General features: G+C 45.7%; 2 protein-coding genes across 9 annotated transcripts in view; both read right to left on the reverse strand.

The window, feature by feature from the left end:
* DMC1 (DNA meiotic recombinase 1) overlaps nucleotides 1-1321 on the reverse strand; it is a 41561-nt gene extending 40240 nt beyond the window's left edge. For all 4 annotated transcript variants that reach the window (XM_042993273.1, XM_042993275.1, XM_042993274.1 and 1 more), the window contains exon 1: nucleotides 1172-1321. The gene's annotated coding sequence lies outside the window, so the exon portion shown is untranslated. The remainder of the gene's footprint in view (nucleotides 1-1171) is intronic.
* A 6459-nt stretch (nucleotides 1322-7780) lies between these two features.
* The window catches only part of FAM227A (family with sequence similarity 227 member A), a 74378-nt gene continuing 68530 nt past the window's right edge, over nucleotides 7781-13628 (reverse strand). For 3 of the 5 annotated variants that reach the window (XM_042993270.1, XM_042993268.1, XM_042993272.1), the window contains one exon: nucleotides 7781-8135. In XM_042993270.1, the coding sequence (XP_042849204.1) occupies nucleotides 7915-8135 (221 nt within the window). In that variant the 3' untranslated portion in view covers nucleotides 7781-7914. The remainder of the gene's footprint in view (nucleotides 8136-13628) is intronic. The other 2 variants (XM_042993271.1, XR_006220252.1) reach the window with 2 other exon arrangements.

A 13628-nucleotide genomic window follows, 5' to 3' on the forward strand; every position in this document is an offset into this window, starting at 1 on the left:
TTTGGTTTCGAATGACTGGGCTGGCCCATCTTTTCGCTGGGCACCTTGACTCTTTTCGCTGGGCCCCTGACATAACGTATGTGAGGGTGGGGGGACTTGGTTTCTTCTCTTTTTCCTCAAAACTGGTAACTTTTTCCGCATCTTTTGATTTCCTATAGCACAGATATCAGGACTGTCTGATAACGCCTTTTTGGTGCGTCTTGGGTTGCTAGTTAGTATTGCACATCGCGACTTAACCTTTCAGGTTTGTGCTCACAATGCTCTGGGAATGTTGACCTTATGTCGTCCTTCCTGAATCTTCCCTGGCTCCGAGAACTTAGTCTACCCTCGGTCAATACATTCTATTTTTCTCAGGGATGATGAACGCCTTCCCGTTTCCCAATTATGAACGGGATCTCTCTCAATAGATTGCTTTCATAAGACATTAGACACATTTTGCTTTATAGTATTTGCTAGCTTCGTAATTATTTTTAAGATGTACAATTATGGTGGATACCCAATCTTAGGATACCAATAAGCAGCTACGTGGAGTCTCTAACGCTGTGGCGTTCGTTCCAAGATCTCAGGAATCTACAGGGCATGACTGTAGACTAAAGTGCAGCCCAAGCAATCCGTTTTCTTGGTCTATTGCATTTTCTGGCTTCACATCAGAGTCACGCGTGGGGTCCAGCAGAAGGGGAACAAACCACGAAGGGAGAGAGAGGTATGACGGCTGTCACCTAATACCTCTAAACAGCAAAATAGCTGAGGTAAAGAGGAGACCACGTAAAAGGAATCTTCTGGAACACTGTCCCCGGATGGGTAAATCATGTATATGACCACCACAAATTCCACACTGGCTGTGCTCATGGAAGGAAAAAAAAAAAAAAATCGTCCGTGTCTTCTCCCCCTTGATAAAACGAAAAGATAGTTCTTTCTCGAGTGGCCGCTGATGGGCTGAAGAGCCGGATCCTAAAGCAGGATTAGGGCCACACCCCCGCGCCGCCCGCGGGCATTTCCCCCACCTCCGGTTGCCTCCCAGGGCGGGGACGGGCCGCACAAAGTCCCGAGCCCGGGGCCCAGCGGCGACCGCCAAGCGCCACCAAAGAAACGGACCCTTGGTTTCCCCTCAGATTCTTCACGCGCTTACCCTTTTTTTTTTTTTTTTTTTTGCCACAAACCCCTCTCGTACCCCACAGTCTCCCCGAGGTTTTCAAGGTGGAATCCCTTCCGCGCCCCCCGCCCGGGCTTTCGAATCCTCCGGGGTTCTGACTCGGAACCCGAACGCGGAGAGCGGCAGCCCGCGCGTCGCTGACCGCGGGGTTTGGCGCCCACCGACGAAAGTCCGGGCGCGTGCCCGGAGTGGGCGGACCCACGGTGGGGCGGGGCCGGGGTGGAGGCGGGGCGGAGTGCGAGGGGGTGTGTTCACGGTGGGCGGGTCCCCGGACGCGGCTGGGACTGAGGCGCGGGGGCAGAGAGCAAGGGGGTGGAGGGTCCGGCCCTCGGTGGGCGGGGTCCGGGGCGGGGCAGGTATGGGGGAGGAGGGGCTACCGAAGGAGCCTCTCGCGGGGGGTGGGGACGGGGGCTCCCTAGGGTGAGAGAGGGCTCCTGAGGCGGGGAGACATGTGCTGAGGAGAGGGGCTCCCCGGAGCTGAGGGAAGTGCTGAAGTCAGGGAGAGGCCTCCAAAGTGGGGGCACGGAGGAGCCGCGTAGAGATTAGGGGTGCACTGAGGCGGGCGCTGAGGTGAAGGCGGGCTGCTGTGAGAAAGAAGGGTTCTAAGGTGCGGGTTGTTCCGAGATGGAGAGAGGCCTCTGGGAAGGGGTCACGAGGTGGAAAACCAAGGCGGGGAGGGGGTGCTCGGCGGGGGCGGCTGACGCGCGGCGACAGGTGCCAGGCAAAATGCTTATCTTACTGGGGACCCGCGGTGAGGAGGTCGAACCTGGGGTCTTAGCCAATGTCCCCCGCATTCCTAATCTCTCTCTGTGACACTCTCTCGTCTCGAGGCCCATTCAGGACGGAGAGGAATTTTGCTGCGACTTAACTCGCAACGTGAAATAGACAACGGCGGCCAAACATATTTCAGTCCAGCTTCTAAATAGACCTTTTAGGGGCGCCTGGGTGGCTCAGTGGGTTAAGCGTCCGACTTCGGCTCAGGTCACGATCTCGCGGTCTGTGAGTTCGAGCCCCGCGTCGGGCACAGAATCTGGAAGCAGGCTCCAGGCCCCGCGTCGGGCTCTGTGCTGACAGCTCGGAGCCTGGAGCCTGCTTCCAGATTCTGTGCCTCCCTCTCTCTCTTCCCCTCCCCTGCTCATGCTCTGTCTCTCTCTGTCTCAAAAATAAACAAGAACATTAAAAAAAAAAAAAAATTAAAGGGCCAACAAATAACTGCCTCAGCTCTTCAAAGTCTTATTTTCCAGAAACAGAGCCTGTCCTTCGTGTTAAATGGAAACCGATGCCCAGTTTTGGGGTGAACTGGGTAGTGACAGTAGGCTTTCGCCCTGTGACCTCACCTGAAATAACTGTAGTAACTTCTGCACAACTTGTTAGGTGAGGACATCCAGTGTAATGGTAGAGCTGCAAAGAGCACAGCAAGATGATTTAGGGAAATAGAACATATGTAGTTTGGTGTAGTGACAGCTGGGAGAGAGAAATGTTCATAATATTTGAAGGTTGTGTGCAGTACATTTACCGAAAGAAACTGAAATGAGTGTGGTAATGACAGATCCTTGAAATGAGGATAAAAAATCATGTTTGGATAGGATACTGATGATTGTATGCAACTTAAAAAAATTTTTTTTAAGCCAAAAACGCAGGATAGTTAAAAAGTACACTTGAAGACATTTCTACTCAAATCAGGACCAAAAAAAAAAAAAAAAAAAAAAAAAAAGGTAGCCTTTCATACCACCTAAAATTTTTGAATATAATGACAGTGGTATTTCAAATCAGTGGGGAAATGATGAATTCAGTGAATGGTGTTGGAACAGCTAGGTAGCCATCTGGAAGAAAAATAAAATTAGAACCAAACTTCACACCTTATACCAAGATAAATGCCAGATGGATCAAGAAATTAAATCTGAATATAATAATAAAAGTGCTAGAAGAAAAGACTTTTTTTTATTATCTCAGAATAAGAAAAATCTTTTTAAATATGACACAAAACTCAGAAGCCACAAAAGACTTATAAAAACGAACACATTAAAAAAACAAAAACAAAAAAACTTGGGTTCCAAAATGCTACTTTCCTATTTTAGATACAGAGTCCCGCAAGCCAGAGCTTGTGTCTCAATTAGTAATTGTGACAAAAAGCTTTCCCTGTGTCTCAAATCCTTCAGTGAGTCCACAAGTTCTTTACAGAATTTTTAAAATTTGTGTCATTTTTATGGTATTCTAAAAACAACAACAACCAGGCGGTGGGAGTACCTGAATTTTAAACCGTTACACTTTAGTGCCCCTCTGTGGACAACTGCCTTATAATCAGAAAAAGGCACATGATCCCACCGTCTGCAGTTGGGTTTCCTCAAACTGGTGCCTGCGGATATATGTTCTGGGAGTTTCAAGAGCTCAAACACGAGAAGTGCTGTGGTAGAGAACTAAAGAATGAAAGACCATCACACGCACACAAAAAGAACTTCACTGGGCACGTCTCCCCTTAAACATAGTTCATCCAAAAGATGTTTCCTGAATCCCTACTACTTGTCAGACACTGGGAGGTGTTGAGTACCAGGGTTTAAAGAACAAACAAGATACAAACCCTAATGGGGCTCTAGATTGGTGAGTTTCTAGGCAATTGCAGTGAAACACACACACACACACACACCCCAGTCATTTGGGGGCTTTCTCGTTTATTTAGATTTATTTCCACATTTGAACACCTTCCAACTTCAGCACACAGCTCCCCAGAGAGGCATGCTCCTGACAGTTGATTCAACCAACATTTATTAAACACTGCGTGATCCCAGCTCTCTGCTGGAGAAGGAGATGAAGACAGGTCTGGACAGGTCTCTGCCCTTTAGGAGCCCTGAGTCTAGTAGGGGGAGACAGATACCGAAACAGGTAATCACACACAGGGCAAGGTAAGAGATCAGACATGCAGTCGGGTAACAAGGAAACCTCTCCCTGCGGGATCCTCACAGAGGTAGTGACCCGTACTTTGGGGCTGGGAGGATGGGTGAGGGTTTGCTGGCTGGGCGGGGTGGGAAAGGCAGAGGCAACTCAGAGGCTCTTTTAGGGAACTGCAAGTGGTTTTGCTGGAGTGGAAGGTGCTAGGGAGAAAGCAGCTCTCAGAAGCAAAGGAGAGAAGCTCAAGGTAACATTTGATGACCACACTCATAGCACTTACTCCTTTCCACAGATTAATGCAACCACTCGTCACAAAGACACCATGAGGTAGGGACTATTATTACCCCTATTTACAGATGAGGACACTGAGGCATCACAAGGTTCAATAACTTGCTCAAGGCTCACAGTCTGGCTCCCGTGTCCATGTTCTTAACCAATCCACTAAACCAGTATATGGCAGACCCTGTATATTCATATGTGATTTTTTTTTTCATTTATAGGAGCCTGGTTTAAGCACACATAGGAGTGGCAACTGAGCCAGGCTTAACATAGTACAGCTCAGCCATTTACTAGCTGTGTAGTCTTGGGGACATTAACGTCTGTGCCTCAATTTTCTCATCTGAAAACCAATAATGATAATAGTACTGAGTTGTTGTGAGAATTAAATCAATACACTTGAAGTATTTGGGCTGCTGTGTGAAGAATGGATTGAAGGGGGCAAGAGAGAGAGGGCAAGGAGAATGAGTACCTAGGAGAAGACTGTATAAGTCAAAGCCGGGGGCGACTTCATCCAAGAAAGGCCTCTTGAAAATGGGGAAAGTTGTGCCTCACGCAGAGGGCTATAGTGAGAAGGCAATAAAATAATGTGTGAAAATATGCTTAAAAGTGTTTAGTTCGGGGACACCTGGCTGGTTCAGTTGGTAGAGTGTGAGACTCTTGATCAGGGGGTTGTGAGTTGGAGCCCCACATTGGGTGTAGAGATTACTTAAAAATAAAATCTCAGGGGCACCTGGGTGGCTCAGTCGGTTAAGCGTCCGACTTCAGCTCAGGTCACGATCTCGTGGTCTGTGAGTTCGAGCCCCGCATCGGGCTCTGGGCTGACGGCTCGGAGCCTGGAGCCTGCTTCGGGTTCTGTGTCTCCCTCTCTCTCCCCCTCCCCTGTTCATGCTCTGTCTCTCTCTGTCTCAAAAATAAATAAACGTTAAAAAAAATAAATAAAATAAAATCTCAAAAAAATTATTTAGTTCATAGCAAATACCTTTAATTGTTTTATTATGGATAATTTTTAATATATACAAAGGTAAAATAATATATTTCCATCACCCAGATTCAACAAGTTTTAACACACGGCCAATCTTATTTCACTTATAACTCCATCCACTTACTCCCTCTCATGTTATTATTTTTTGTAATCTCTATTTATTTTTGAGAGAGAGAGAAGGAGAGGGACAGAGAAGGAAGGGGACAGAGGATCCCAAGCAGGCCCCATGCTGACACCAGAGAGCCCAGTAAGAGGCTCGAATTCATGAACTACGAGATCATGACCTGAGCGAGCGGAAGTTGGGCGTTTAGCCGACTGAGCCAACCAGGTGCCCCAATCCCTCTCATATTATCTTGAAGCAAATTTCATACATCATATAATTTCATCTGAAATATTTCAGTATGTATCTCTAAAAGATAAGGACTCTTTTCAAACAGAACCATAATACCATTAGCACACCTAAAAAATAATAACTTTTAATATCAAATATATAGGCAGCATTCAAATATTCAATTACCTCGTCAGTGCCGTATATTGTCTGTTTCAACTGGGATAAGAAAATGTCTACGTGTGGCAACCGACTGATGCCTTTGGACCCTTTTCTGAAAATTCTATAGGTTTCCGTCTTTTCCCTTGGGTAAAGCACTGTGACAGTGCCTGGACGGAACTGGAGGGTATTCTAAGCGAAATTAGTCAGTCAGAGAAAGGCAAAAATCGTATGACTGCACTCGTATGAGGACTTTAAGAGACAAAACAAATGAACATAAGGGAAGGGAAACAAAAATAATATAAAAACAGGGAGGGGGACCAAACAGAAGAGACTCATAAATATGGAGAACAAACTGAGGGTTCCTGGAGGGGTCGTGGGAGGGGGGAGGGGCTCAATGGGGAAGGGGCACTAAGGAATCTGCTCCTGAAATCATTGTTGCACTAGATGCTAACTAATTTGGATGTAAATTAAAAAAAAAAAAAAAAAAATTAAAAAAAAAAGAAAAGAGAAAGAAAGAAAGAAAGAAAGAAAGAAAGAAAGAAAGAAAGAAAGAAAGAAAAGTTCAGGAAAGGTCAAGCCCCACAGCTACTAGGTCTAAAGTCCTATATCCATTATGAAGCAGGACTCAAGGCCCTGCATTTTCTGGGGCCAAAGCTCGAACTCCTTCTTCCATCTCTTCACCTGGGATATTCTCCAAGGGGGTCACCTAGGATTACACTCAGGGTTCAAGTGAATATGCATATCTGTGGGAGACACCTTAGGTCCCAAGAACGCACTTACTTTCTTCTTGGTTTAGGCAAATAGCCATCTGCTTGATTTCTTTCCTTTCAGCATTGCCAGGCAGACCTCTCTAACAGATCAGGTCACTCCCTTGTGCCCTGAGGCCCAAGCGATAAAAGCCAAGCCCCTCAGCCCAGCCACAGGTCCTTCCCCACACTGGCCCCTGTCCCTCTGCGTCTCAGTTGGTGAGGGGAACAAAGGCAAGAGAAATGTAGCTTAAATTAAATCTCACAGCTTGTAGCCCACTGATAGACACCTGAAACATGCAAAATGTGCCTTACCCAAGCAGCTCATGGCTGCCTTACTTCCTTGATGTTTTATTAAACACTAAAAGTAGCCTTACCTTACCAGTAGCTAGCCCCTCAAGGTCACGAAAGCCTTGCTTCCAAGTTCCTTAGTAACTTTATCTTTACCCCTCCCTCCACAAACTTAAAAGTATATAATCAGCCACTCTTCACAACCCCAGGGCAGCTCTTTCTGCCCACGGGTCCTGGCATGCTTTATTAAAATCACCTTTTTGCACCAAGGATGTCTCAAGAATTCTTTCTTAGCCATTTGCTCAAGAACCCCAACATCAGTGAAGTCTTTCTCGATTTGGCTTTTTGTTTATTCCGCACAGATTTCTAGCAAAGCATTAATGTATTAGTTAGTTTATACATCCTTCCCCCTCTCCCAGATTGTGTGTCCCTTAAGGTCAAGGACTGCGTCTTTATGCATCTCTGCAGGCATGGTAGAGAACAGACACCTGGAATATTTGCTCAACCTCTCCAAGCCCCAGTGTCCTCCCAGGAGAAATGGAGGTAACAATACTCACCCTGGGGGGAGCCACCAGGAGGGTAAACCAAGATAATGTCTAAGCAGGACTTAACAGAATTAAAAAAAAAAAAAAAAAAAAAAAGTTAAAGAAAGGGTGGGGGGCACTTGGGTGACTCAGTTGGTTAAGCATCCATCCGAGTTAGGCTCAGGTCATGATCTCATGGTTTGTGAGTTCGAGCCCTGTGTCAGGCTCTGTGCTGACAGCTCGGAGGCTGGAGCCTGCTTCAGATTCTGTGTCTCCCCCTCTCTCTGCCCCTCCCATGCTTATGCTCTGTCTCTCTCTATCTCTCAATTAAAAAAAAAAAAAAGTTAAAAAAAAAAAAGCAGGACTTTAACAGAGTACTCGGCATGTCATTAAGTGCTCAATAAATGATTCTCCTATGATTACTATTACTGTGTTATATAATAATATTATGTATTCCATAGTATTACTGCTACTAAGTGAGTGGAAGATTTAGTTGGTAAAGGCATGAATGAATGAGGTGACTTCGGTTTAAATCCTGACTTCGGTCCAGAGAGAAGTGAACTTTAATATTCTTTGTCCCATGGACTGGGAATGATTAAATGTGTTGCAGTATTATTTTTTTGTTGTTGTTTCTGTTTTAGATGAAACCCAACAACACGGGCAGGCTTCAGCCAAAAGTTCTCCCAATTCTTGGATAAGGATTCATCCAGGTGTGTTAGAAGGTGAGGGGTTATGGAAACGGACTTCCTTTTTCTGAGTTGGTTTTGACTCCTTGGTGTCCTTCCTGTGGATGAATCATAAAGGCACAAACAGATTAAAAACAAACATTGAAAAACCAGTGTGCTGAAGGGAATGCAGAAGTTAAGTCCCCAGGATTACATCAACAGCCTAGAGTGAAACCACCCAGAGTGAAACTGGTCAGGAGGCTGGGAAATGAAGGTGAAATTGATAGACTATGAAATGTCTGAATGTACTGGGGGGAGATTTAGGTGGCCAAGGAGAAATTTGGAGATAAACTGTGATAAGTACATAATGAAAAAAAAAAAAAGGCAAGAAAACAGGCAGATTAAAAAGAGAGAAAGGCTTAGTTCCAGGGATAGCAAAAAGTTTTACAAGAAAACAAAAATACCATAGTACCCTCCATGGCTCACGGCAGTTGTGTTGATGGTATAATGCTGATTAGTGGTCCAAACCGAATCACAACAGAAACACACCGGGAGGATGAGAGACAGAAAGTGTGTGCATATGAGAGACAGCCCAGTCCTTAACCACTCCTGGTAGGAACTCAACAGACAATGCCTAACACTGAAAAATCAAAGAGCACCATGGTATTTAGACATTAGAAGGATAACAAATACCACAACAATCAGTTAAGAAAGTGGAAATGAGAATGCAAAGGAGGTCCAGAGGAGTGCAATTTTTTGTAACAAGCTTTGTAGAACTAGTTATTAATTAGCATTTGCGTTATGCTTTCCATAATCAGTTAATTTAATAGGCACTTATATATTACCTTGCATCAGGCACTGTTCTCAGTGCTTTACGTATGTTAACCAACTGAATCCTCATAACCACCTTTTTTTTTTTTTTTTAAGTTTATTTATTTTGAGAGAGATGGAGACAGCGCGAGTTGGGGAGAGGTGGACAGAGAGGGAGACAGAGAATTCCAAGCGGGGCTCCACACTGTCGGTACAGAGCCGGACACGGGGATCAAATTCATGAAACTGTGAGATCGTGACCTAAGTCGAAACCAAGAGTTGGACACTTAACTGACTGAGCCACCCAGGCACCCCTTCCTTACTTAATTTTTAAAGGATGAATATGTATTATTTTAATTCAAATAAAAACAGAAACATTTGTAAATCAGTATGATCTTTTAAGAGGATTTATTTCCAACTTTATGGGTATAGCGAGGCCAAGTCCTAAAATGAAATCAATTTTTTGTATAAGCAATTGACTGAAGCAGAATGCTAAACACACAGTAGCTGATCATTAATTCCTTCACCAAAAATTCACTGAATCCTTACTACGTGCCAGCCACAGGGGCAGGTACAAAAGATTCAATGCTGAGTGAGACAAGGTCCTTGAATTTGTGAGACTTATAGTACAGAGAGGGAGACAGATAATTCCATCACTAGAGTAGGTCATATTCAATGGAGCAAGCTTGGAAAAGCACAGAACACAAAACAGGCAGTCACTAGTGCAGTCTGGGGAGACTTTCTGGAGGTAGTGATGCCTGAGCTGGCCTTTCAGGATCAGGTAGGAGTTAGCCACATGAAAAAGTTGCTAAAGCATATTTAAGGAAGAGGAAAGAGCAATGAATACTCGTTAAAATGAATTGAGTTGGTTGCCATCCTCTTACATTCTAAAATATCAAAATGTCAGAAATAATAGTATTCATAAGCCCCTCCTAACCTGAAACATTCCACAGCCCAAACCAGTGGGGTGCAAACCATGCTGCTACATTCCGGTATGAGTGGCTATTTCTCTAATCAAAAGAAAAAAATAAATTGATAAAACTTTCTTCATATTAAATTTACTTCAGACTTCTCTTAAGGGTGCCTAGGTGGCTCGGTCGGTTAAGTGCCTGATTCCTGGTTTTGGCTCAGGTCATGATCTCACGGTTTCACGGGTTCAAGCCCCACATCGGACTCTGAGCTGATGGGTGGAGCCTGCTTGGGATTCTCTGTCTCTGTCTCTCTCTGCGCCTCGACCACTCGCACTCTGTGTCTCTCAAAATAAATAAACTTTTAAAAAAGTTAAACAAAAAGAAGACTTCTCTTAAAAATAGTTAGGCCAGGGGTGCCTGGGTGGCTCAGTCAGTTAAGCATCTAACTTCGGCTCAGGTCATGATCTCATGGTTCGTGAGTTTGAGCCTCACGTCAGGCTCTGCACTGACAGTGTAGAGCCTGCCTGGGATTCTCTGTCTCTGTCTCTCTGTGTCCCTCCCCCACTTTCTCCCTCTTTCAAAATAGATAAATAAACTTAAAAATATAGGGTGTAGCTCAGGCCGTAAAGTTTGACTGCTGGTTTCAAATCACTGTACTGTCTACCAAATGCAAGAGCCTGGGCAGCAGTCTCTAAACCTCTCTGAGCCTCAGTTGCCTCCATTATAAAGCGAGGATAATGACACCCCATATTTTACAGGAATGCTGTGGGAACTAAAGAATACACAGATCATGCTTAGAACAGAGCAAGGACCTGACAAGCACAATACTATTGTGTGCCATTGCTCAAGGTGATAAAACAAATGAATAAGTAAAAGTTATAATTAAGAAAAAAATTAATTAGTAATCGAGTTGTAATTTCTTAACATATTATGTGTTACTTGAAGTTACCAAAGTTTGTAGATATACTGAAGATTTAAATTTTATGCCAGACCTGTATTTTGGGTGCCGGAATTTAGAGTGGTGATATGTTTACGGGGTTCTGCAAAGAGCAGTATGACCTCTGGCTGTCCTGTCCCGCAGCACATGGGAGAATCAGGGCTCTGAGCTCAGGAAAAGGCCTAGAGCAGGTCAGCATCTGATCACCCGCCAGTCCATTTGCACTTGAAACAGCCTCTTCCCCCTCCCTAGAGCAGTAATCCTGTAAAACAACAGCTAGATGCTTTCTCTAAAATGGGTGTGCCCCAAACCTCCCAGTCCAGAAAGGAACAATGTACACTTGACCCTTGAACAACACAGGTTTGAAGTATGTGAGTCCACTTATATGCAGACTTTTTTCAATAAATACACTTACAGTACTGAAGAGGTATTTTCTCTTCCTGATGATTTTTTTTAAGCTTACTTATTTATTTTGAGAGAGAGCAAACAGGGTAGGGGCAGAGAGAGAGGGGGAGAGAGAGAATCCCAAGCAGGTTCCACGCCATCAGTGCAGAGCCTGATGTGAGGCTCGAACCCTTGAACCACGAGATCATGACCTGAGCTGAAATCAAGAGTCAGTCATTTAACCTCCTGAGGCGCCCAGGCACCCCTCTGATTATTTTCTCAAAGCCTTTTCTTTCCTCTGGCTTATTTCATTTTAAGAATACAGTATATAATACATATAACATATAAAATACGTATTAATTGACTGTTTATGTTATTGGGAAGGATTCCAGTCCACAGTAGGCTATTAGTAGTTACATTTGGGGGGAGTCAAGTTACATGTAGATTTCTGACTGTGCCCCTAAAGCCCGTGTTGTTCGAGGGTCAACTGTAGTTCCTTGCACTACTTTGGGCTCAGTGAATTTTCATGTTAAAAAAGGTCTAAGAGCTCTGAGGAGAAGCATCTGACCATGATGTCCTCTGTGTGTGTCAGGGAAAGCTTCCTGGAGGAGGAGACATCGTCTGCATGGACTCTGCAGAAGTAGCAAGGGCTGGCTGGACAGAGAGGTCAGGGGCGGGAGGGAGAATGGCATTTCCTACAGGGGAAGAAGCTTGTGCCCAGCAAGGCCCACAGGCAGGAAGAGCTCAGCCTCCTGCCATAGCTGCGGGGACACGGTGTGGCTTGAGAGGGGGCTGGGAGTGGGGGTGGGGCTACCTCGAGAAGGCCTTGTGTCTAAGACTGAATTTGAACCCTAGATCCTCAGGAGATTGAGGAGAAACTGCAGATTTTAAGCAAAAGAACAGCACGATGAGCTATGGATGTTTGAAAGGGACCCACGAGGGGCCTGGGTCTCGACTCTGGTGAGCCTCAGCGGCCTCCTTTGAAAAACAGGAAAAATAAAATTCACCCCACAGAACTGTTCCTAGACTTGAATGGGACCATGGACTATGCCTAGCACGGGGTGAAGATGGCTTCCCTCAGTTTCCCTTCTGGTATTTGTAACAGGAAGAGGGGGCATGCTCTTCTTCAGGCTCTGGAAAGCCTGACGTTGCCCCCCCTCCCCCGTCCTTAGTGACTCTGAAAGAAGGGTCTAGAGAGGCATCTTCAGGCCCAGGCTACGCCCTGTCTGAATGCGAAACTTTGGGAGCTTAGAGACTTTACCCCGCTGGTGAGAATTTGTCTTTTCTGGAGCTTCACCGTTTCAGTGCCCTGTGGTGTGTGAGAAGGATTATGCCTGCCATAAGAGGTGTGAAACCCGGCCTTCCAGAGCCCAGAAAACCAGGGAGTCCTTCCGGGCTGGGCTAGGCCAGGGATCTCAGGCAGCCAAGCTCAAAGCGTCCCAGATGCGGGAACGTAAGGAGATTTATGAAACAATAATACGAACCCTGTTGATTATTGACAGGTTCTATGCCGGGCTCTTTGGTTGCTCCACGTAGCAACCATCCACATTTCTTACGGCCAAGGAAACAGACCCAGAGAACGTAGGTACTTGAGGATGCAGGGCAAAGATTCAAAACCCCGGATCTTTTTAGAGCCAAAGCGCCTTCTACTGCTTCATCGGCCATCAGGACTTTTAAAACCCAAGTATGATCCAAGTATGATCATGTGGTTCTCTTGTTAATATCTTTCAGCAGGTCCCTGAGACTTAGAAAATTGGGGCGCCTGGATGGCTCAGTCGGTTGAGCATCCAACTTCGGCTCAGGTCGTGATCTCGCGGTCTGTGAGTTCGAGCCCCGTGTCAGGCTCTGTGCTGACAGCTCGGAGCCTGGAGCCTGCTTGGGATTCTGTGTCTCCCTCTCTCTCTGCCCCTCCCCCTGCTCATGCTCTGTCTCGCTCTCTGTCAAAAATAAATGAACATTAAACAAAAAAGAAGAAAGAAAAGAAAGTGCTTCACAGATGATATTCCTTCCTGATTTGTCAAAGGATCTTCTCTGGGTTCACCTTCCCGGGAACCCTGTCACACACTTTCTTTTCTTTTCTTTTTTTTTTTTTTTTAAACGTTTATTTATTTTTGAGACAGAGAGAGACAGAGCATGAACGGGGGAGGGTCAGAGAGAGGGAGACACAGAATCCGAAACAGGCTCCAGGCTCCGAGCCATCAGCACAGAGCCTGATGCGGGGCTCGAACTCACGAACCGCAAGATCATGACCTGAGCCGAAGTCGGACGCTCAACCGACCGAGCCACCCAGGTGCCCCATGTCACACACTTTCTTGATCCCCTGCCATGCTAATTCCTGCCTCTGAACTTTTGCCTCCGCTGCTCTGTCCACCAAGAATGCCTGTCTCTTGCCTCACCCGCTCCTTCTGCCTGGCAGACACCTTCTTATCTTTCCCAGATGTGGGTCAAGGGACACCACGCTTCTGTAAAGTGTTTCTGCAAGGCTCCTGGGTCCCCTTTGTGTAAGCACCTCTGGAGCTTAGGGCATTAATTTGTTGATACACCTGCCTTCTCTCCACCAGGTTGTGAGC

The sequence above is a fragment of the Panthera tigris genome, chromosome B4 (assembly GCF_018350195.1).
Source record: "Panthera tigris isolate Pti1 chromosome B4, P.tigris_Pti1_mat1.1, whole genome shotgun sequence".
Classification (NCBI taxonomy): domain Eukaryota; kingdom Metazoa; phylum Chordata; class Mammalia; order Carnivora; family Felidae; genus Panthera; species Panthera tigris.